The sequence below is a fragment of the Megalobrama amblycephala genome, linkage group LG10, assembly GCF_018812025.1.
Source record: "Megalobrama amblycephala isolate DHTTF-2021 linkage group LG10, ASM1881202v1, whole genome shotgun sequence".
NCBI lineage: Eukaryota > Metazoa > Chordata > Actinopteri > Cypriniformes > Xenocyprididae > Megalobrama > Megalobrama amblycephala.
Genome location: NC_063053.1, coordinates 21,048,880 through 21,074,677, shown reverse-complemented (window position 1 = coordinate 21,074,677; position 25,798 = coordinate 21,048,880). Strand labels below are relative to the sequence as shown.

At 36.1% G+C, this 25,798-nt stretch overlaps 2 protein-coding genes and 1 long non-coding RNA gene across 3 annotated transcripts; 2 read left to right on the top strand and 1 right to left on the bottom strand.

Annotated features, from left to right (window-relative positions):
- The first annotated feature begins 241 nt into the window (after positions 1-241).
- On the top strand, positions 242-14,059 carry LOC125277112 (tandem C2 domains nuclear protein). The gene is made up of 12 exons (XM_048205368.1): positions 242-462; positions 1,491-1,566; positions 1,696-1,890; positions 1,974-2,144; positions 2,599-2,672; positions 4,300-4,375; positions 5,011-5,117; positions 5,637-5,753; positions 8,058-8,249; positions 10,209-10,323; positions 11,009-11,208; positions 12,846-14,059. The coding sequence occupies exons 2-12, from the start codon at positions 1,500-1,502 to the stop codon at positions 12,954-12,956; spliced, it is 1,425 nt and encodes a 474-aa protein (XP_048061325.1). The 5' UTR covers positions 242-462; positions 1,491-1,499; the 3' UTR covers positions 12,957-14,059.
- Positions 11,063-18,899, bottom strand: LOC125277114. Its single transcript, XR_007186815.1, has 4 exons — positions 18,778-18,899; positions 18,570-18,649; positions 12,779-12,952; positions 11,063-11,196 (listed from the first exon to the last, which is right to left on the bottom strand). It is a non-coding gene; the product is annotated as an uncharacterized LOC125277114 (long non-coding RNA).
- Positions 18,806-25,344, top strand: plek2 (pleckstrin 2). The gene is made up of 9 exons (XM_048205369.1): positions 18,806-18,966; positions 19,061-19,225; positions 20,035-20,225; positions 20,304-20,395; positions 23,356-23,543; positions 23,670-23,771; positions 23,870-23,953; positions 24,078-24,156; positions 24,405-25,344. The coding sequence occupies exons 1-9, from the start codon at positions 18,910-18,912 to the stop codon at positions 24,530-24,532; spliced, it is 1,086 nt and encodes a 361-aa protein (XP_048061326.1). The 5' UTR covers positions 18,806-18,909; the 3' UTR covers positions 24,533-25,344.
- Positions 25,345-25,798: the final 454 nt, after the last annotated feature.

Sequence of the window (25,798 nt, the reverse complement as noted above, 5' to 3'; positions counted from 1 at the left end):
ATAGCAGTGTCTACACTGCTGGAATTCTAATAGAGAAGAAGAGAGCTAATTCAAGATGAGCATTTATGATTAAAATGTATAAAATTTTAATTTTTTTAGAAAATGAGCAATGGTTTCTCTAGATAAGACCCTTATTCCTCATCTGGGATCAGGAAAATTGTATTTGAAAGTGAACTAATCCTTTAAGTGATTATAATTAACAATAAGGAGTTTAATGAAATGAGACAATTATAACAAAAACATATAAAGAGGGGGGTTGGGTTTGGAGCGATTTACACGGTTTATATATGGTTAATTCAGGATAATTGTGAGTGTCCCAATGCTGTAAATAGAATGGCGACGGCGGGCACTAGGACCCCAACAGTAGTCAGAAGTTTTCTCGCTCACTGAAGGCTTCAGTTCAGACGCACCTGCTGCACTCGCGAGCTCAGAGATTTCAGCTCCTCGCGAACAGCAGCACAGGTATGTACAACATGATTCATTAAACGCAATCATAATGTTTAGTTGATATAAAGGAAAAATGGCTTTAATCTTAATTGTTGAAATAATTATAGGCTAACTTTATTATATAATTTATATGTTGTGTATTTCTTTAACTTCGGTCTGTTACGGGCACTTTTATACCTCAGCTTTTTCTGTTGTTAAATGAAGGTCACATTAAAACTGTGGGAAAGTTTTATTAAGGTAATTTTAGTGTCTTATGAATAGATTGTAATGTTTTGCCTTTGTCTTAGACACAAATTTTCGATCTTACTATGAAAATTCATTATAAAAATTGCAATTAAGACTAAATTTAATCTAAATTTAGAGTGATGAAATATTTATTGTGTGAAAATGATTTTCATTTTCAGTAATTATGAATGTGCCTATTGTGGCGTCATTTCCACCACAACAACCAATTTTGCCATCAGGTTTTCTCAAAATGTATTGTACTTATTTACCAAGGAAGTAACAGTGCCAGTGAAAAAAAAATGTTTATGAGGTGAAGACATCAAGGTTTTAAAAAAAAAAACTGAAATATGAAAAACCAAGGTAAATATCACAAGTGATTGAATGAAATTGAACAAAATTTATTTGCATTGTCCATTTCCATTCAAAATTTAATCATTGAGTTGGATGTTTTATTCTAAAAAAAAAATTCTATCACAATCATTTCCACCACAAAACTCTATTAATCACAGAACACGTGTTGGAAATGTTGTCAGTCCTCAGCTGTTGAACAATGTTATATAATTCTTTGGTTACTTTGGCTAAATGTCAACTTACTCTCAATATTAGTAGACTTTTAGGTTAGGGTTAGTAGGATAAGTTGACATGTACTTGCAAAGTTACTTATAGTCATTGGAGGGACCATCGAAATAAAGTGTTAGCAAAAATTAAGCAGACAGTCTATTAATACTCTGATGACTGGTAGTTCACATGTAGTTGCAAAGTTACTTAGTCTCAAAATAAAGGGTAACCAGTTCTTTTTATGTGATTGGTTTGTGCAGATCCTCAACATGACAGAATGTATCAAAAACTGCTGCAAGACATTTATGTCCAAGGAGAACGAACCAGAGATTCAGAGTGAGTCTCTCTCTCTCTCTCCATCACTTCCTCATGATTGTTGTTTGTATTATGCTTACACACAATATATATATAAATATGAATAAATATACAAATTATGAAAGATGTATATGTATATTTGTTTTTTAGTGATTAAGGTTCGACCTCCCGGTAAATTAACTGTTGAGTCTAATGTAAAGAGGAACGTTGGCGTATCAGAGGATTATCTCCTGTCCAAACTGCCTCCGGACGGCCGGGATGTTCCATTCATCATCCCAACTTTCAAACCCTCCTACATCCAGCCGAGAGGGGCACAGTACTCTGGCTACAACATCGGGCAACAGAGTAAGCAATATTACTCAGATATGCTAAATTAATGACATAATTTAATTTATTTTATTAAATCACAATTGTGTGTATGATTTCAGGTACCACAAGGAGCACTTATGCAGAAAGGAAGGCAGAGCTCGCAGGAGCCAGTCAAATGATGTATGAACCAGATTTAAACTTAAACAGCAGTCATATGATCAGCTACGTGTCACCGGGCTCACTGAGACGCCCCACTCTGAAAAACAGACCCAACAACAGCCCTGGCACAGGTGAGATACCTTTAGATCTGCTTAAAACACCAACCCAGGGGCATATTTCCTTCTATTTATTATCTGTGCATGATGTTTAAAGAGTGGATTTACTGTCCAATTTCACTTCCTCATAGCATCATTTAGCACGCAACTTCTCAGCATGCAACCTCAAATATTTACGTTCCTACACACCTTTGCATAATCCTTCTGTTTTATTCCTGCTCCTAAATCCCCTATTGTTCTTGGCAGATTTGCACTGACAATGTCCCAGATCATATTGTTGAGAGGCCACATTCAGATGATTCTAATGCTTTGTTTTCAGTGGCTGAGCATGACACAGTTGTAAACGTTACACCGATGAAGACTTTTTAAATGGAATCACTTTTGTTACATGACAAAATAATGTAATGTACTCTGTCAACAAGACTCTTGCTAAAAGTTAAATCAGTGAAATTATTTGTATCTTTCACAGGTTTGGAACACAGTGGCAAAGAGAGACTCAGTCTCTCCATGTTCGATCTGTCAAACCCTCAGGGCCATGTACAGGTGAGTACACACACACACACACACACACACACACGTTGGGTTTCGACGTTTTATGCGGACATTCCGTAGACAATTTTTTTTATACTGTGCAAACTAAAAACATTCTGCATTTTTAAATTTTTTAAATATATTTTTCAAAAAGCATTATTTAGGATGATTTATAAATAGTTTTCCTCATGGGGACCAAAAATATCCCAATAAAATATTACTATCCTTATGGGGACATTTTGTCCCCGCATTTGGGAATACCTGAACCATACACACACACACACCTCTTAACAACCCATTCCATAAAACTGTATCATAATTGAAACTGCAGCTTTCACGTACAGCTGAGATCCTGTACACCTGTTCACATATTATTATTTAGATAAGAAATGTAATTTATTGCTGTGATGGCAAAACTGAATTTTCAGCAGCCATTACTCCAGTCTTCAGATTCACATGATCCTTCAGAAATCATTCTGATATGATGATTTGCTGCTTAAAGGGATAGTTCACCCAAAAATGAAAATGTGATGTTTATCTGCTTACCCCAGCGCATCCAAGATGTAGGTGACTTTGTTTCTTCAGTAGAACACAAATGATGATTTTTAACTGCAACCTTGCCATCTGTCAGTCTTATAGTGTGGGTCAATGGGAACTTCTTTTATAAGAGTAAATAAAACTTGCTTAGACAAATCAAAATTAAACCCTGCGGCTCGTGACGACACATTGATGACCTAAGACACGAAACGATCGGTTTGTGCGAGAAACCGAACAGTATTTATATCATTTTTAAATCTAAAACACCACTATGTCCAACTGCGTTCAGCAATCGCTTAGTGAGGTCTGATCGCGCTCTGACAGCGGCAGTGATGTCTCACGCATATACTTCAATGAGAGCTAGACATCACTTCCGTTGTCAGAGCGCGATCAGACCTCACTAAGCGAGTGCTGAATGCAGTTGGACATAGTGGTGTTTTAGAGGTAAAAAATGATATAAATACTATTCGGTTTCTCGCACAAACCGATTGTTTCGTGTCTTAGGACATCAATGTGTCGTCACGAGCCGCAGGGTTTAATTTGGACTTGTCTATGCAAGTTTTATTTACTCTTATATTAGAAGTTCCCATCCACTAGCATTATTTGACTGACAGATGGCAACGGTTGGAGTTAAAAATCATCATTTGTGTTCTACTGAAGAAACAAAGTCACCTACATCTTGGATGCACTGGGGGTAAGCAGATAAACATCAAATTTTCATTTTTGGGTGAACTATCCCTTTAAGAAACATGTCTTATTATTATCAATATTAAAGATGGCTGTGCTGCTTAATATTTTGCGGAAACCACAATACACTTCTTTTCAGGATTCTTTGATGAATAGAAAGTTCAAATTTATGTTTGAGAACTCTATGAATTACAAATCAGCCATGGCACTATTAAACAGGAGTTTGATTTGAGCCTGGTGAAGTTTCTATTATTGTTCAAGTTAAATAAAGAGTCAGTTTATGATCTCTTGCATTTGCACCAATCAGAGCTGATTCCTGAATTAAGTGTGGTGTATATATACACTAATACTTTGCTGTTTAATGATTAGCAGTGCTGTTGTTCAGTAACATTTCTTCCTCTCTTGTTCCTCCAAGCGTTATGATTCTGTATCCAGTGTCCAGAGCAGCACATCCTCCATTCAGGATTCCTTTGGGAGCAGCCGTAGTCTAGGTAACCATTCATGACGGAACACTGAAGTCGTAACCGCAGACGAGCGCATTCCAAAAGAACCCTCAAAGTTCCCTTCCAATAGAACTCTCTGGAAAGGGTTCCGCTCCACTTTTACCTACAGTTTCATTTGTTTGGTTTTCCTTTTGTTTTTTGTCAGGGTCTTTTTGGGCTCTTTATTTCACAACAATCTTACTCCCTCTCTCCTCACCCCGTGTACACATGCACACAGATTCTCAAACACACACAACACACACAGGACAGACTCAGATCACTCAGATTGTGAAATCGTAAAGGGCAGACACACAGTAATCACTTCCAAATGTTTTCCCTGAGGTCCAGTACACAAGTCCTCATATAACTTTCAGAATGTAGAGTGGATCTTTACGCACAAACAAAAAACTGAAAATATATTTCAATATAACAAACATTTACCGTCCACCATCTGAGGACAGTAAATTTAAACATCTGAGACCACTAGTGAAATGCTTCTAATATATTTGAAAGTGGTTTTAACTAACAATGAAGTTAATTATAAATAATTTGGTTTGTCCCTATTTTTCTTTATTGACAGCTGTAATCAATTGACATGTGGACGATATTTTGGAGTGATAACATTTATATGTTTGTGTGCATAGAGTCCATCACTCTGTCTGGTGATGAGCGGGACCGTGAGCTGGGAAAAGTGTGTGTGCACCTGAAGTACGAGGAGGCGGTGGAGCAGGTGTGGATCACCTTAGTGAAGGTATGATTTCAACCAGGAGAGGCTTTGCTAGTCTACAACAGTCCATTGTGTCCCATCTAGAAACCAGCTGAATGGAGCCTCTGTGTCGCTGTAAGAGACCTTTAACAAACGATCACATTTCCAACAAGCTATTTTTAATCTTTCGTTTTCAAATAATTGAAAAATTACTCTCTATGTGTGTGTGTGTGTATCTGTCTGTCTTTGCCTCTTTATTTTACACATAATTTGACATTAAGGGTGAAATCAAGCATCATATATAGTTAACACAATGTTTGATCTCATATTTCATAATTACTTTATTTGTCAATTATTTTATTTCTGTCCATTATTTTCTAATAGCATTTTTTTTTAAAGGCCCTGGCTCCTTTTCCTCCTGAGAAAAAATCCCTTGTTGACATAGTGGTTTTAGTGGCTATAAAAGCTCATAAACAGTAGGCCTACATGTTGTTTTCAGCCTCACTTACTGTTTCTCAAATTTCCTCCTTTTTTTTTTCTTTTTTTGTACTTTCTCTCTCTTAGTGTACAGACTTGAGTGTGTATACTGAAGGGGTGGAGCTGCAGAAGATTGGGGTCAAAGGGGTCATCACCATGACAAAGCCAGTGCAATTTAAGAGCACAGTCAAGGAAGCATCAGCAGTGAGTAAAATCCAGCAGTCATAAGATTCAATTTAGGCTTCAGCATTGTTGATACAAAAAGGTTTTAATGAATAGCATAGCTCAGTTAGCCCCTGCTGGTAGATGCTGGAACTACAACATGTGCTTCTATAAAGTGCATTTCTTCATTTACAGCCATTCAAAATAAGCCATGTATTCTGACTAAATAAAATATTTTGCAAGCAATATACACTACCATTTAAAAGTGTGGGGTCAGTAAGATTTTTATTTTAAAGAATTTAATACTTTTATTCATCAAGAAAGCATTAAATTGATCAAAAGTGAGAGTTAATTTTAAAATATATTTTAAAATATTTTAAGTATTTAAAATATATGCTGTTCTTTTGAACTTTCTATCAATCAGAGAATCCTAAAAACAATTAAAAATAAATAAATAAAATTAAAAAAAAAAAAAATTAAACAGCACAAGTAGAGATGCACCGATTGATCGGCCAGGGATCGGAATTAGTCTCACTTCTTACCGATTCCGAGCCGATCTTTTTTGTTACCAGCGGCACAGGCAATAACGTCAAATGCGCGTTCTCGCTCTCTTCTCTGTCACGGTGAAGTGACACACCCGCGCGGGCGCCTCCTCTCTCTCACTCGACTCATTCGCTCCGGTTAAATAGTGCTTACTGCGCATACATTTTAGTCATTCCCGCAGGTTTCGCACTCACACCGAAAGCGCGCGCTCCACTGATCTATATTAATGAAGCGTCTCAAACAGAGACAAGTCAAACAGAGTCACAAGTACCAAAACGAGTAGCATAATGCGCTTAAACTGTCAAATACATACAAAAGTATGTCAAAACCAGCGGCACAGGCAATCTTGGCGAGTATACAGATAAACACAGTCAGTTTTGAATCGTTAAATAGCTAACTAAGAAAGTGAACCCATGTTCTGTGTAACAATATTGGGTCTGTTGAACACCGTTCATAAACTCTTAAAGGGACAGCAGTCCAATATTCCTGCTGCTGTCTGTCATGTTAATCAAAGAACAAATAAAGAAAATCACTTTCTGCTCTTGACTGAATACGTTTTATAACTTTAATGGTAAGAATTGATCTGTATTAATATTTACAATAAAGACTACAGAAATTAAGGTAACCGATGTAAAATAACACTGAATGTGTCTTTTTACATTTGATTACTTTAATTTCTGTAGTATTTCTTACCTGAATAGAAGCCCAGTTAACCCAAAAACTTAGTTTCATAGCTCTCTTTATTCTATTGCATGTATTTGAGCTGTTTATATTTTATTACTGACTTTTACTTGTTTTTTTTTTTTTTTATGAAAATAAAACTTTGCATTGAAGAAAAGTAGATTTTTGTTTGTATATGTTGTCAATTATAGTTCTTAGAAAGAAAATCGGAATCGGCAAAAATCGTATCGGCCGATCTCACTAACAAAAAAATCGGAAATCAAAATCGGCCAAGAAAATTGCAACCGGTGCATCTCTAAGCACAAGTGTTTTCAACATTGATTATAATGAAAATTTTTCTTGAGCAGCAATTCAGCATATTAGAATGATTTCTGAAGAATCATGTGACACTGAAAACTGGAGTAATGATGCTGAAAATTCAGCTTTGCCATTACAGGAATAAATTACATTTTAAAATATATTAAAATAGAAAAGAGTCATTTTAAATTGCAATAACATTTCCTAATATTACTGTAAAAACAAACACACAAACCCCATTGAAATGAATGGGATAAGTTGTTCTAGGAATCATAGACCTCCTTGATTGATATAACACAAAAAGTTTGAGATTGGCTGTCTGTTACATGACATCAATGTAGCAAGGAACAAGGAAGAAAGAGGATATGTAGAGTAGTCTTTAATCACAAAACAGGCAGGAGAACATGAAAGTCAAACATTAACGGGAACAGACCAGGAATAAATAGAAACACAGGGTATAGATACACAAATCAAACAAACGAACTAATGAGGGTGATAATGGGACACAGGTGGAAACTAATAACATAATGAACAGACTGACAGACAGAAACTGAGGAAGACAACGGTGAACATGTAACACTGTCATCATTCAAATTATTTGTGATGAATTATTCAGCCCTCCCTTCAGTCCCTCCTGTATTTCTTGATTAATGCCCATTCCAGTGAGACTCAAAAGTCCCACAGAACCAAAGATGCATAAAAAACATACTTCATCAGATAAGTAAAAACATGTAGAGCATGCAGTATTGCTTTATTTTACTTTGCTTTACAGATTTTGTAACTAGTTATCCCTCAGTATATTGTTTCTCTCTGTCGCTCTTTTAGGACACTGACTTCATGGAGACGTTTGTGTTCACTCTGAACTTAGAGCAAATCCGCAGATCAGCACTGGTGCTACGCCTGCAGGCTCACACACCACGTAAGCGGACGCTGGGAGAGTGTGTGTTATCTCTGCGAACCCTCGGACCACAGGAAACAAAGCACTGGCTGGAGTTCAAGCCTCACTCTAAAACACATGTGAGTCCTCACCTGCTACATGTCATTGTGACCGCATGTCTAGTCCCAAATTTTTCTCCCTTACAGGTGCTTCCTGGTTTTGACTGTAAGGTTCTTTGTAAAAAATCTTAAACTTCTACCTGCAGTTACCCTCAATCCTGCACTCACCCATTGGACCACATTAAACTGCTGCTCTAGTTCTGCTCAAGCCTCTTCTGACAGACAGAGCTCTCAGAGAGGAAGAAATCAATATAATGAAACCAGCCATTTCAATACTGCCGAAATCCCTTTTTGAAAGAATTAACTAGACCCTTAAAATGCTGATCTCTCTTCCTGTTAAATTGTGGTTGATTATGATTTCACTTTTTTAACTTTAGTTAGTGTGTAATGTTGCTGTTAGAGCACAAACAACATCTGCAATGTTACGACGCTCAAAGTTCAAAGCAAAGCGAGATATTTTCTTTTAAAGAATTCTCTGTTTAAACAGTTCAACAAATGGCTGGTAGGGACTACAACAAGCTTCTTCCAGGGTTGGTGACATCACTAACCCTAAAATTTACATAAACCCTGCCCCCGAGAACACGCAACAATCATGTGAGGCCATGTTATTGCAATACAGTATGTAACACAAATGCAAAAGCATGTCATAAAAGCAAGATGACAACATAAGTTATAACCGTAATTAAACTAAACTATACCTGTTCTATCTTCATGCAGCATATATTCTCTGGCTCTGATCTTACAACAGTTCCCACATGAGCAATTTATAGGTTATCATGACAGAATATGCTAATCACAATCACTTTATGATCCCATATCAGCTACATGAATTCATCAACTAACCATTCAGAAACGTCCTGTTGCGTTCTACATGTTGTCACTTCTTCTTGAGTCTCTCCATCATTGTCCGACTCCGGTTTGAACATAAAAGGCTGAACAGTTTCTGACATTTTCAGTGAGTCTGCGTCAGGTAATCGGAGCTGCTAATACGAGCTCTTGAAACTCCGCCCTCTGCTTAGGAGCAGCAGCTCATTTGCATTTAAAGGTACACACAAAAATGAAGCGTTTTTGATCACCCTCAAAAAGTGACAAATTTAACATGCTATAAAAATGATCTGTGGGGTATTTTGAGCTAAAACTTCACATACACACTCTGGGGACACCAGAGACTTATTTTACATCTTGTAAAAATAGCATTATACCACCCCTTTAACCTACAGAAACAAAATGTTTACTATATTTTTTCAGGTATTGTGGGCAATTCAGATTTTAATTGAGAATGCCTTTTAAATTCCTGAATTCCTGCCATTTTTACTGTATTTCTTATCAAATAAATGTGGTATTGGTGAGAATAAAACATTAAAAATTTGTTAGTATACATACATACACATATACTTGCACTTTATATATTTATATAGGTAAAATAAATTTCTCATTAATTAGTATCATCTAAATATCCATATAATATATATAATAGAATGTGTCACATTATCATCTTTATACATCATCTCACTGTAAGTAGGTTAGGCGCCGTTAAAACATTGTTTGGCCTACTGAAAGCTGCCATACACACAAATAGGTATCCGATTTGGCACAGTTTGTCTGACAACTATAGCTTTGTACTATTTGTGAAAGTTTTGAAAATGCGATTTGTGTGTTTTGCTTTTGTGTGCATGTGACTGAAATCAAAACTTAACAGGGAAAATTGCTTCTTTTGAGTACAAAGACTTTTTTCACAAGTGGAGTGTTTGAAATGGACTGAACTGTGCTCCAGAATGAAGGTCAGAGGAACCTGCTCTGGAGGAAGTTATTTCTAATCAGTAATGGCTGTTTGTGTGTTACTGGGTCAGAAATTGATTTGTGTCTCAACTATAAATCAGTGAATGAGTCGCAGCAGGTAGTCTGCCCTAAAACGCATACACACACACTCATATGCAATCATACACCTAAACAGGGATTATTTTGTGTGTGTTTCTGCAGGTGTGTCATGCTGAGCTTCAGCTGGCCTTGTGCTTCCAGCCAGTGAGCAGTCGAATGCAGCTCCAGATCCTTAGTGCTCAAAACCTTCCATCATCTTCCTCACCGCTAACGCAGAGTGAGTCCAATTATATTTTTGTTGTTGTTGTTTTTTTTACATTATCAAAAAGGACTGCAAAGTTAGAAAGCACAAAGTCCACTCCAAAAGGAGCTATTCTCCATATCAGTAAGCATTGCTTCAGAACTCCCTGAAACACCTCAATTGTAGTTTTAAATTTTCTTCTGGGAACATGCACGTCTCAATAATTCTCATTTAAATAATTCCTGCCCAAGGCATATGCAAATTAAAGGGGTCAAATCCTGGTTGAATTGCGTTAGTATGTTGAAACTCGCAGTTATGAAAAGGGGTGCGACATTTCCGAAACCCGCTTGAAGCGGCTGACCAATAACTACACACTGACACATCAGAGCACAGGAACTAAACAGAGAGTTACTGACAGACTGGGAAGAGAGGTGCTGCAACAATGTAAGATATGTGAAAAATAATGTTTTTGAACATTCAAGCATGAAAACCTATTCTAGTAGACCCCCAAAATACAATCAAGACTTTGTAAAAGGCCTTAATATGGCCTTTTTAACATAACTTTACATCCTAGTCTGTTTTAAATATATTTGCACCTTTAGTTAAGTTCTCCCGAAAGCCTTCTTCCTTTTTAAAAAAAAAAATTATATTCCTACTTAGTTAATTGTTGTGAAAGAGGGAATATGACAAAATTAACTGTGCAAATGGATGTTCTCTTTAGGTTTCTTTGTGAAGGTTGACTTGCTGAGTGAGGGTAAATTCTTACTGAAGAGGAAGACGAAGGTGATGAAGTCATCTGGGGGGCATGTTCAATGGGAGGAGGTGCTTCACTTGCCCATCACTAATCAGGACCAGAATGTGCAGCTGGCAGTCAAACTCTACACCCGTAGCTCTGTTCGGAGAAAACACCTGCTTGGACAGGTCAGTTTGGAGCAAAATACATATTACAACACCCTACATTCAGTGTACATATCAACACATTTAAATTTAAAGTTAATTTATATGTTAGAAAATTCATTAAAGATACTGATATTGTAAAATATTATTACAAATAAAAAAAACTTTTCTATTGTAATATACTGTAAAAATGTAATTTATTCCTTTAATGGCAAAGCTGAATTTTCAGCATCATTACTCCAGTCTTCAGTGTCACATGATCCTTCAGAAAACATTCTAATACGCTGATTTTCTTCTCAAGAAACATTTCTTATTATCACGACACATATTTTTCTCAGGATTCTTTGATTAAAGGCATAATATGAAAGATTAAAATATCCAAAAACTACTATAACAGTGTTATATATTTTGTTGACTTGTGTACTTACATTATCCCAAATGTTTCCAAGAATGTTTAAATCCAGAGAAACAAGCAATTTTAACTAGGACACGGAACGTGTCCATGCGTCACTTATCAATGACATCTTACCCGTGTTACAGTTGGTTTCATTTTGTAGAAACCATTATACTATTATATAAACTATTATGTGTTTTATTTGACAGGCGAGCAACTGTTTGGATGGATACATTCATTGACAAAATCTAATCATGTTATATAGCTCAGCTGATACGGAACGAAGGTAGACGAGTGCAGGTTCACAATAATAAACAGGATTTAATTCAACAAGCAGGCAGATACGTAACAGTGTGCTCACACACAAACAATAACCAACAATGAACACAGAACAAGAAGGAACTTAAATACACAGATAATGACTACTAAACGGAAACAGCTGTCAAGACTTAACTTACTAGAAACCATAGTGACTAACGAGGACTAATGCAGACAAGACAGGACTGAACTAAACTAAACATGTGACATCAACACAGTCTTGTTTGTTGTTGTTTTCTTGATTTACCGCGAGTACAATGTTTTACCATGCCTAATACCGATCTAGCTTACTGCAGTGTGCAACAAGTGTCTCATAGCAGTCGCCGAGGGAACAGTAGTCGCACAGAGTAGCATTATAACAACTTTCTACACATAAATGTATCTAATATGATAAAACAGCACTACGTTTCCCCAAATACGCTTGACCGGAAGAAGCGGAAGCGGTCGTCTGCGGCATAATAAAAACTCCACTGCTCTCAAGCCGTGTGTCGCGCTTGTCTCTCATTAGCAATCACTCCAGTGGCCTCGTTCAGCTCCAACGGCTTTCAGCCACACCCTGCTTCATACAGTAATGTTAATAAATCTTTAATACATTAGCTCATCCATGAATATGATTTCTGCCCAAGTCTTGTCTGGTTCTTGTCCACTGGCTGTAGACGTGAAGACAACACCTCCCATGATTCCGCAAAATCAAGACATCATCAAGCTACGCCTTTGTTTTGAAAAAGCGACCTCTAGCAGCAAAAAATTACATATTGTGCCTTTAATAGAAAGTTCAAAATAACAGCATTTATTTCAAATATATTTTTTTTGTAACATTATAAATAACATTTTACCAATCAAATGTGCCCTTACTGAACATAAGTATACAATTTTACTAACCCCAACGTTTGAACAGAAGTGTATATTCCATGAGTTCCAGTCTTTGTATGTATTCCTTCATTTTTAGGTCCTCTTGGGATTTGATGGCAGTTCTCCCGAGGCAGTGGAACAATGGAGGGATTCCATGACTAATCCTGAAAAAGTGGTGACGTCATGGCACAGAGTTAGTCGACTCTAAAAGAGAGAGGATGAAGAAATTAGATTTGTTAGCCAAGTGGATTTAGAATGAAGCATCCAAAAAAATTAATCTTTGATTAATTGAGTTTGGTTTTTGTAGGTGAAAAAAGTGTCTAAAATGCTGGAGAAGAAATCACCAATTTAAATGTCTAAACTGTCCAAATGAGTCTCGCCCTCTGCAGATCCTAGTGTAGCTAATCATGTGTTAAAGCTGTTTGTAGATTTAACATTCTCTGTTCTTCATTGGTGTATGTAACTTTGAGAACATGCAATTGTCCATGTACAACATAAGTAGCACAGATACAGGACCAGGAAACACACAAAATACGATTATGTGCAATAAAATGTATTATACAGAGCTCTACATTTGTCAGTATAGCAACTTTTTAATTACTTTAATTACAGAATTCATTAATCAAGTATTATATTCAGTATTCTTCTCCATCATCTTCATACAACTGCAGTACTGCTGAGTTAATGTCAATCTGTTCTCTGTGTATAGAAACAGATATTTGCATTTTCTGAGCAGTTTGGTGATGATTATTGCACTTTCGCTAGCTCTCTGAAGAAGAAAAACTTGTTTTTAAGTGCGGTAAAAACTCTGTCTTGGTGTTATTGGTAAAAAGCTTTTATTTTTTAGAAGTTTAGAAGGGTTTGAATTACATTCCCATTCAAATGGAATTCAATCCTTCAATTTGTCCCCCATTTCCTTTCACAAGCACAAGAAAAAGGGAAAGGCCACAAGAGAATGCAACAAAGAGACTATTGTTATCATTTCACTTCCCTGCATCCTTTGTGCTGCCCTTAATTCAAGGTGACCTAACTTTCTAGGCCTTGTCATTTCTATGAATTTATTTTTGCACAGGTGACACTAGCTTGTCTAAGAGTGTTCATTGTATTCATGTTTAATTACATTGTGTTAAGTAATGCTGTAGTTCAGTGGACATGTGATATTATGTAAGACAGATATTTAAAAAGCAAATATTTCGTTTGTATCGACTATATTTTATGCGTATACATAAACATTGTTTGATCACTGTCTGGCATCCTGATGTTACAGAAAAAAAACAAAACAAAAAAAACAATAAAATTGCTGGAAACGAATCAGTTGTATGAAATTGTAATGGGACTTTGTGTAAAGATACTTTCATTTATGTTTTTTTTTTATGATTTGACAGCTGTACTACGACTTGATCACAGTATGGTAATTTATTGGCATCGTTCTCCAAACCCAGAGGAAGTACTATAAACAGACAAATGTTTGTGTCGGTCTGAGTGTTTGCGCTTCTTAACCTCAGTGATTGTGCGGCTCTTTTAAAGGCCTTTAACAGGTTCTTCTACATCCGGGTGTGATTTTCATTTACGTCATAACTTTCGGGATCGCTGTTTGAACAGTGTTAATGGTTATTTCTGAAGACACACCTCCAGCACCCTGCAGCTGATCGTTGTGTGTGAAGGTATTTGTGTAGTTTCGTATCGATAGCAACCATACAATCAATTAATAAAAATAGTCCATGTAATAAAGAACCTCAAACACCTTTAGCTGCAAAAGTCAAGTGACAAAATAAATAATAATAAAATTAAAATTAATTGGAAAAAAAAGGTCAATATGGCATTAATTAGTCAATATGGCAGGAATGTTTTTCAGTGTATGGTTGTGTCAGTAATTCTTCTCTCTATAGCGCTCACCCACAAACAGCTGTGACCACGAGGGCTGTGTGCCTTTGTGTGTGCACTGTGTTTCAATTAAAAGTGGATCAGCAGGTCCGGGATTTTAGCTCAGTATCCAGGATCTGAAATCCTCACAAAAACTTCTTCAAACTATGAATTTACACATCTGCATCATAACACCACTACTTCCCCTCATTTACAATCACATAAAACACAAACTGCATTTTAAAAAATAAATTGATTTGTTGATTTCAGTTTAACATTTTCTTAAGTTTTCATAGTACATTAATAGTATATATATATATATATATATATATATAATACACACTTTCTGATCATATTTTTTTATTTCCAAGCACTTTTTTACCAATTCCAAACCACATCAAACTTAATAACTACTATTGCTTTTGTATTTAATCATTTATAAGTAATATATAATTGTTCATGAAGGCTGGAAATGAAAATGAAACTGGCAGTAAGTTTTAGGTGTTCATTTTTAGTCCATCGCCTATCCTGAAAATCCTATCCTTTGAGGAATTCCTCAAACAGTGGTACAAGAGGATGTGGACAAGAGTCACTCTCAACCTATCTGTCTATAAAGCCTATAAAATTTTTTTTAAAAAAGCCTATAAAAAATTCTTCATGTATTTCACAACACCTCAGCTTGTGATTCTTATTAAGAGCAGGTCATTTTTTAGGATTCTTTAGCTAACCTAAGTCTCTGAGATCCTGACACCTTGCACTTCTGGAGACTCCAGGTAGGTTGCAGTTCTGAAAAATGGTGGTGCTGGAGACTAAATGGTTTCTGATGGTTTCACACCTAATTCTTCACCTTAATTCTTAATTATTTTGCAGTTAACGTGTGTCTTTTCTTATCCACCTGTTTTTTTTTTTCTGACCCTGCTGATCCAATGAGCATTTTGCTGTCCAATGGTCATGCCTTAACTGCAATTTCTAGTATTGCATTACTATTGCATCCTTCTCATGGGCATTTAATAATTTTTGACTTTTCAGTCTGAGTTAAATCTCTTTTTTGGCTCATTTTATCTGTAAAAGAAAATCTGCCAAACAATTATGCACACCTGAATATAAGGCGTTTTTCATTTTCAGCCTTCATGAACAATTATATATCACTTATAAATTATTAAATACAAAATTAATAGTAGTTACTAAGACTGATGTGGTTTGGAATTGGTAAAATGATCAGAAAATCAACTTGCATAATGTGTATATATATATATATATATATATATATTATATTTAGTGATATATTTTATTAAATGTAAAGATGCATAATGTTTTCTGTTATGGGTAGGTTTAGGATAGAATATACAGTTTGTACAGTATAAAAATCATTATATCTATGGAAAGTCCACATAAAACATGGAACCCCAATGTGTGCGCACGTTTTTGTGATTTATGAAGACACCAATTTGTAAAATGACATGAGTGTTACACTGGTATTACGACGTAAACATGTTTTATGAAGACATTTCATGAGTCCTCATATTTAAAATAGCTTTAAAAACATACTAAACAATGTTTTATTAAAAATGCAGAAAGTTTTCTGTGATGGGTAGGTTTAGGGGGATAGAATGTACAGTTTGTACAGTATAAAAACCATTACATCTATGGGATGTCCTCACTAAGATAGCAAAACAAACGTGTGTGTGTGTTAACCAAGGCTTTGCAGTGTTATCTGGTATAACTATATTTTATGTGTATGTTTTATATTGTATGTGTTCTGAGATGATCATAAAATTCTGTGTACTGCCATATAATTTATTTTACTTCATGAGATGTTTTCTTTTCAAATCATTCTCCCACAAATAACAGAAAACAACTACATCCTACTCAATTGCTGCACGAGATCACCATCTAGTGCTCTGCAATAGAAGTGTGTGAACAGTGAAGAAGGCGACTGAGGTTTGGCCGTGTTCCCAGCATAGTTTACCTTCTTTACACAGTTCATGTAGGAACATGGCCGATGATTTCAAGCATATGATAAACACACAAATTGTGAAAGAATGTCTCGGCTCAAATATGTCAGCCTGCTGGCAAATTCCAGTTTTAGCTATGTCGAAATATGTCTGTTTATTACTCTAAAAAAATAATGGTTTCAGAAGGGGGTTTTCACAGTGATGCCATAGAAGAACAATGTTTGGTTCCCCAAAGAGCTGTTCAATTATTAACAGTTTTTAAAAGAACCATTTTTTCTTAGTGTGAAGAACATTTTAAAATCTAAATAATCTTTTTACACTATAAAACTCTATTTTACACTTTTTTTTTTTTTTTTAATTTTTAGACGTTTCCATGGATGTTAAAGGTATGGAGCCATATGCCAATAACGAAGCTTTGTTTTTAAGAGCGTAGGCCAATTTGTAGTTTTAGTCAGTGATAGGCTACTTTTCTTTACAGTCCGTGTACAGAATATAATATGCTGAAGAAACATTCAAAGAATAATATGTAGCCTACAGAATAGCCTAAAAACAATTTGAAGTAGGACTCAATACTAACAGAATTAGGCTATTATAAAGTGTGAATTATAAAGTTATTCTATGTACATAATACAGTCCTGAACTTGAAGTCTTCTGACAAAGTCGTAATTACTTTTGACTAATGGAACAAAATTGTACCCTCTACTGCACACGTTGATGGCACATGAAAAAAAAAAAAAACACATAATTTTATTGATAATTTTTTTTGACCCCTACTCTCACCCCACTCCAAAATATTTTTTCGTTGGCAACAATGGCACAGAATCTAGGGCTGTCAAACGATTAATCGCGATTAATCACACACAAAATAAAAGTTTGAGTTTGCCTAATATATGTGGGTGTACTGTGTGTAATTATTATGTATATATAAATACAAACACGTTCATGTATATATTTGAGAAATATTTACAAGAATATTTATTTATATTTTTATATAATTTATATTATATATAAATAAAAATATTTTGTACATAAATAACATATTTCTCTTAAATATTTGTTTAGAATTTGTGTGTATTTCTATATACATATTAATTACACACAGTACTCACACATATATTAGGCAAATTCAAACTTTTATTTTGTATGCGATTAATCGCGATTAATCATTTGATAGCCCTAACAGAATCAAAGGGAAAAATAAATTATCACCAAAATCACATTTAAAAAAAAAAAGTCAAGAAATCTTTAAATAAAAAGGGAAAAACACTTGAAACACATTGATATATTGAATTTGATATATGCATAGGTCTGTATCATGTAGTGTGGCGGTGGCATACCATATAATGTACTTCATGTAATAAGATTTCACTCCTTATGAAACTTCAAAAAGCAGTTCTTCTCTGCTGTGAAACAGAGGTGTATGTTACAATTTTAGCACATCACTTTGGGTGTCCCTGAACACCCAGGAACCCTGCATCTTCCCTTCTTATAACACATCATGGCCAATCCTCAAAAAGTACCCCTTATCGCACAACGTTGCCCTGAGGCAATGAAAAGAAAAACTGAATTTCTGAACATGCAAAATAAAAAAAAACTTCATAAAACCTGACAAAAGGCTTCTCTACACCTTCATACACACACACATATTTTTTTATGTACAGTTCATGTCATTTTAAATAAGATTACTAAAGCAAATAATCTTGCCTTCTTCTCACACCATGTGTTCCTGTGACCATGTGTCAGAACAGGACGTCCCACCTTTAAATGGTGCTTGATAGTGACTCCCACACCTTAGTGGACTGTTCTTTGGTACTTTCTCGACCTTTATAATTGGTTGTAATCATTTAAAGAAAAATTTACTAAACAAAGGGCTTAAGAAAACTTGTCGCTGTGCTGTAGAGGGATAAGACTGTCAAAATTAAATGTGTATTTCCAAAGTTATTTTCATCACAGTTGCACTGCCATAGCAACAAACATCCTGTCACTGAATGGGTGAATCTCACCTGAATTAGATCAGTGACTCAATCTGACTGGCGTCTGTCTGGGTGACTCATGAAACCCCTACAGGAATTTTCCAAATTGCCTGTGAAATGTAAGATTTAAAAGATATATATTAATTTCATTCTATCGGATTTTCATCAGACTTCACAAGTGCGTATTATTTAATAATTTAATTTAATTTTTAATGAATTTAATTCTCATCAAACCCACGCCCAGGCGCAGTTTTCTTGCTCAGTGTGGATTGTTGGGGGCGCCGATAGGATGTGACGCACTTTCCGAGGAATTTCTGCGGCAGCTATAAAACACCTGAAGCGATAGTGGACCTGCACTGGTGAAGATAACATGGGCACTGAGTCAGAGAATAACGGCGTGCTTAAAGAGGGATTTTTAGTGAAAAGGGTGAGAGAACATTTTAAAACCTTTTATTCATACCCATATGGCAAATTAATTCCTAATTGTGAGTGAATTATTAACAAATGATGTTCATTTTAAGGGCCATGTGGTTCAAAACTGGAAAGTTCGTTGGTTTGTACTTAAATCGGACAAACTTCTGTATTATAAATATGAAGGCGGCAAACGGGATTCCTGTCATCGAGGGACGATACCGCTGAATAACTGCAAAATCATCTGTCCTTACCTGGAGTACGAAAACAGACCGGTGAGTGAGGACAGTCAAAGTGTTATGTAGCTAAAACATTCTGACTAACAACAAAATATGAAATAAAGACACGAGGATATTCATATAAATATTTTCAACGTTTTCCAACATGTCCGTAATCACAAAAGTTACACGTTATGTTAATGAGCCCGTTCGCTGTAGCCATAGCAACAGTACGATGATCGATGGCGATCCGTTTAGATCAGTAAAGTACAACTTTAAAGCTGATCATGTAATTTTTGACGTTATTTATATTTATTCGTTGTGTAGCCTACTGTCTAGATTATCACAAAGTTATGTAGTGCCGTTTTATAGTCCTCTATTAAGGAGTTTACAGCAAAGCAGTATTTTGTGCTTTTAAGATTATACTCTCAAGCTACAGACGTTATTAATTATCACAATTAAACATTCAATTGGTAAAATTCTTATCAGTGGTGTCGTTCAGATTACACCTTGAACACTAAACCAAACACTGGGAGTGGCTCTGTGCTTTAAATCTTCACAGCCTCAGGTTATGCTTCATATGAATTACCCTTTCATTATTTTGTTTTGTGTTGCTCACATGCACTAGCATGTCAGGAACACCACTTTTATTTCCCCCAGTAAATCTTTTCAATGTCTTTGATTAATTCCACATTGTGTAACAGCTGCAGGTTTGGAGTGATCGAGTTTGGCATGTTTGTTGCAATTCCTTTATACGTTCTTCTTATACAAAAAGTGCTGCACTTATCACCAACAACTTAAAATGTTTGATTAGGGCTGTGACTGAAGGCTGTTGTCATATTAAAACCTCATTTTACACCCTGTAGTTGGTGCTGAAGCTGCAGACCAGCACTTCAGAGGAGCATTTTCTGGAGGCTTGCATGAGGGAGGAACGTGACGAATGGGCTGCGGCGATTGGTGCAGCGGTACATAAGCTTAACCCATGTGATGCACAGACCCCCTCTCCATCACAAATTAAAGGTTCTGCGTCACTCCAGCTTCACAATGTCAACCTCAGGTAGCTATGTGTGCAATTTGTCAATATATGCGAATATGTGTTTGTGACTCCATATCTAAATGTGTATCTGTATATCAGTCAGGTGGTGGACTCCATGTATGATGTGCACACTGGTATCCGGCTATGCAGTAATGTTGAGCAGGGCAGCTCTTACACCAACTGTTTCTCAGGTCAGACACTCAAAATCACACAATAAAGCATCAATGTGCGTTATTAAAGAAATTACATTCTCTCTTGATAATGTTAAAGTTAAATGTTTTTGAAAGATAACTTTTTTTTCTCACCTGCACACTGTAAAACCTGATAAGTTCAGAATACCCAACTTTTGTGGACACCGATTACATCAAAATATTTAAGTAAACCAACTGAATTTTTTTAAGTTACACAGTCTGACGCAAAGCATGCTAGGAACTAGAAATCTGCTGCAACTCAGTCAGTTTAAGTTCTGCTTACTAATGTCAGATTTTGAGTTCACATAACTTTTTTCTATTACGTACAATGAACTTTCAGTAGTATTTGAGTGAAACAATCTTATTTCATTTAATTAGTTTAAACTGTTCAGTTTAAAAACAGTGATAATTTCAGTTTAAAATGACTATTTCCTATTTTTTTTATTCCTATATTTTAAAATGTAATTTATTCCTGTGATGGCAAAGCTGAATCTTCAGCATCCATTACTTCACACTTTAGTCACATGATCCTTCAGAAATCATTCAGATATGCTGAATTTTAGTTCAAAAGAACAGCATTAATTTGAAATAGAATTTTGCCTATTGAAATAAAATAGGCTTTGCTGTCATTGCATCCTTGCCAAATAAAAGTATTAATTTCTATCAACAAAAATAATCTTACTATCTCCAAACATTTGAAAAGTAGTGTGTGATGTACAAATGTATATTTGACTGTATACGATCCCTTACCTTTTAGGGTCACTATGATTTTGCCAAGTAAGACGTGTTCCTGGATCAACTTTTGTTGATCCAGGAACACCATTCCTGTTCAAAAACATAGTCCTAACCTTATCCCTACCCCTAAACCTAACCCCACCCATAATTTATCCCTAAAATCAGAGGGAAATGATATAAGAATGGTGTTGCAAGACTAAACTTGACCTATCCCTCAAATTTGATGATTGGAATGTTGTTCCAGGATCAGCAAGGATGTTTTACTTGGTGAAATCACATTCATCTACCTTTTAGACATATCGGCAGTTACTTTGTCATTTTTTTTCTTCTGCCAATGAGTCACTTGTTTTGTTCCTGAAAGTATCAGTCTTTTTGAATAAATGAGTGAATGATTCACTCCTAAAGACAGTCACTTGTCGCCACATACTGGCGATACAATATAACCTGCAGACTCATCGTCACTACTCACTATACACATACAGTGCTGGTCATATAATTAGAATATCATCAAAAAGTTGATTTATTTCACTAATTCCATTCAAAAAGTGAAACTTGTATATTATATTCATTCATTACACACAGACTGATATATTTCAAATGTTTATTTCTTTTAATTTTGATGATTATAACTGACAACTAAGGAACATCCCAAATTCGGTTTCTCAGAAAATTAGAATATGACTTAAGATTAATACAAAGAAAGGATTTTTAGAAATTTTGGCCAACTGAAAAGTATGAACATGAAAAGTATGAGCATGTACAGCACTCAATACTTAGTTGGGGCTCCTTTTGCCTGAATTACTGCAGCAATGCGGCGTGGCATGGAGTCGATCAGTCTGTGGCACTGCTCAGGTGTTATGAGAGCCCAGGTTGCTCTGATAGTGGCCTTCAGCTCTTCTGCATTGTTGGGTCTGGCATATCGCATCTTCCTCTTCACAATACCCCATAGATTTTCTATGGGGTTAAGGTCAGGCGAGTTTGCTGGACAATTAAGAACAGGGATGCCATGGTCCTTAAACCAGGTACTGGTAGCTTTGGCATTGTGTGCAGGTGCCAAATCCTGTTGGAAAATGAAATTTGCATCTCCATAAAGTTGGTCAGCAGCAGGAAGCATGAAGTGCTCTAAAACTTCCTGGTATACGACTGCGTTGACCTTGGACCTCAGAAAACACAGTGGACCAACACCAGCAGATGACATGGCACCGCAAACCATCACTGACTGTGGAAACTTTACACTGGACCTCAAGCAACGTGGATTGTGTGCCTCTCCTCTCTTCCTCCAGATTCAGGGACCCTGATTTCCAAAGGAAATGCAAAATTTACTTTCATCAGAGAACATAACTTTGGACCACTCAGCAGCAGTCCAGTCCTTTTTGTCTTTAGCCCAGGCGAGACGCTTCTGACGCTGTCTGTTGTTCAACAGTGGCTTGACACAAGGAATGCGACAGCTGAAACCCATGTCTTGCATACGTCTGTGCGTAGTGGTTCTTGAAGCACTGACTCCAGCTGCAGTCCACTCTTTGTGAATCTCCCCCACATTTTTGAATGGGTTTTGTTTCACAATCCTCTCCAGGGTGCGGTTATCCCTATTGCTTGTACACTTTTTTCTACCACATCTTTTCCTTCCCTTCACCTCTCTATTAATGTGCTTGGACACAGAGCTCTGTGAACAACTAGCCTCTTTTGCAATGACCTTTTGTGTCTTGCCCTCCTTGTGCAAAGTGTCAGTGGTCGTCTTTTGGACAACTGTCAAGTCAGCAGTCTTCCCCATGATTGTGTAGCCTACAGAACTAGACTGAGAGACCATTTAAAGGCCTTTGCAGGAGTTTTGAGTTAATTAGCTGATTAGAGTGTGGCACCAGGTGTCTTCAATATTGAACCTTTTCACAATATTCTAATTTTCTGAGATACTGAATTTGGGATTTTCCTCAGTTATAATCATCAAAATTAAAAGAAATAAACATTTGAAATATATCAGTCTGTGTGTAATGAATGAATATACTGTAATATACAAGTTTCACTTTTTGAATAGAATTAGTGAAATAAATCAATTTTTTGATGATATTCTAATTATATGACCAGCACCTGTACTGACAGTCTGCCTGGAATGTGCAAACACAGACAAGCACAGTGAATCAAACATCGAACCATATCAGGTCAATCAAATTCAGAGATCGGAACTGTTTCTTATTTGTGTGTGTGTGTGTGTGTGTGTGTGTGTGCAGGCTCAGCAGTGGTGGATTGGCTTGTGTTTAATAAATTGGCATTGACCCGTACGGAGGCAGTAACATTAGCCTCTGCACTGCTGGATGAGGCCTCCCTGCGGCCCATCGGGGTCAGGAGCGCAGACGCTCTCCGTAACGCTGCTCTAGGAGAACAGTTCCTCGATGACTCCTCTGCACTCTACTGCTTCGTAAGTTATAACTAATCTCTTTCTTTTTGATTTATTCTCTACTCAACTCTTTGGTAATCATATTATATACTAGATATAAAAATAAGATGTCCTAATTAAACAGAACAAATATGATTTCTCAAACAGTCCCAAAGCTTCCATAAGCGAGGCAGTGTGAAAGCAGAAAAGTCTCGGTCTGCGGTGGAGCTGAGTGGAAAGGTGGTGAAGAGAGGTTACCTGCTCAAACAGGTGAGCACTCTGCTATAATTGGAGGTTTTGATCTGAAATATACTTATTTGTGATGCTAGCATTCTGTGTGTTAACTCGCCTGTTTATCTGTGTGTCAGGGGCACAAGGTGAAGAACTGGAAGGTGAGATTGTTTGTTCTGAGGGCAGAGCCTTGTTTCCTGCACTACTATGACCCCAGCAAGGTGAGAAGAACACTGATGTGCAATTTTACAGACTTACATGCTAAATTCTAAAGAAATCATGTGATGTTTTTTTTTTTTTTTTTTTGTAATGACTTGTTTACTTCCCAATGGCCACCTTTCTCAGGATGACATCACTCCGGTTGGCGGTATATCTCTGCGTGGCTGTCTGGTGTCTGCCCTCGATGATAACGGCGTACCGTCAGGTGAGTCAGACTTTGATGATTGCCTGTTCCTTCTTTCATGATTGCCCAGGTGTGATGATTGCCTGTTCCCACAAATTAATATTTACAAAATAATCACACATATATTAATCAGAATTAAGGAAAGACTTTGCCACTGACTGAAAATACTAGTAAACAATGATTTAGGTCTTGTTGTCTTGGTAGCAGTAATATTTACTGGTATATACTGTAAACACAGAAACTAATGGTCACTTTCTTGTAATCTTCAGGTGTTAAAGGTAAAGTGCAGGGGAACCTCTTTAAAATCATCACTCAGACGGAGACACACTATTACATGCAGGCTCCAACACACGAGGAGAGGATGGACTGGATCCAAGCTATTAGAAAAGTGACTTAATTATGCTACACACTTTGGGTTAGTTCAGTCAAAAATGACATTTCTGTCATTAATTACTCACCCTCATGTCGTTCCAAACCCGTAAGACCTTTGTTTGTCTTCAGAACACAAATTAAGATATTTTTGATGAAATACGGGGGTATCTGTCCATACATAAGGCAGCAACGACATTGCTTTTGAGGTACAGAAAGGTACTAAAGACATTGTTAAAACAGTCTACATGACTAGTGGTTCAACCTTAATATTATGAAGAGACGAGAATACTTTTTGTGCAAAAAAACCAAAACAAAAATAACGTTGTTAATAAAGTTGTTATTTTTTTGTTTTGTTTTTGCACACAAAAAGTATTCTCGTCTCTTCATAATATTAAGGTTGAACCACTGTTTCATTTTTCGGTGAACTAACCCTTCAAAGGTCATTGTTGGTATTGTTATTGTTAGCTTTATTGTTAACATTGTTAGTATCGGTATTGTTAACTAACATAAAAAATATATAATTAGTTATGTGCAATCAAAATAAAATATATAGTTTTGTACAGCTGATAAATAAATATTATTATAAAATATATATTAAATAATAATAACAATACACTTGGGGCCAGCATGAGGCCTCATTCTAGTTAGCACATAGAATATTTTAATATATTTCTGATTTTCCAAAAGTTCAGGATGTATTTTGTGCATGAGTTTGTTGACATATTGTAAGGGGGTAAAGCTTATACATTCAGTGAATGTACTATGAAAGCATGATGTTGATCAGTGTGAATGTTTTTTATGTCAAATTTTGCAAAATAAATGTTTATTTTACTTTGATGTGCATGCCTGCAGTTTTGTTATGAACCGTTAACATGTTTTTACCTGCCTTCTGTTTGTCTACCAAGTTGTTAATTAACAGAATTGACTTCATGTCTTGCACAAGTCTGTTGGTTTGTTGCTATGGTTTAAAAACACACACTATGCCTATGTGTATGTTTCTCTCTCTCAAATGCCCAAAAACACATATAGGGTTTTTGTGTTTTATGGGGACATTCCATAGACATAATGATTTTTATACAGTACAAACTGCTTATTCTATCCCCTAAACCGAATCCTACCCATCACAGAAAACTTTCTGCATTTTTACATTTTTAAAAAACATCACTTGATTTACAGTATAAGCTGTTTTCCTCATGGGGACCAAAAATATCCCCACAATGTTTTTTTTATACTGTACAAACTATATTCTATCCCCTAAAGGCCAATTCACACCGCACAGACAAACGCCAAC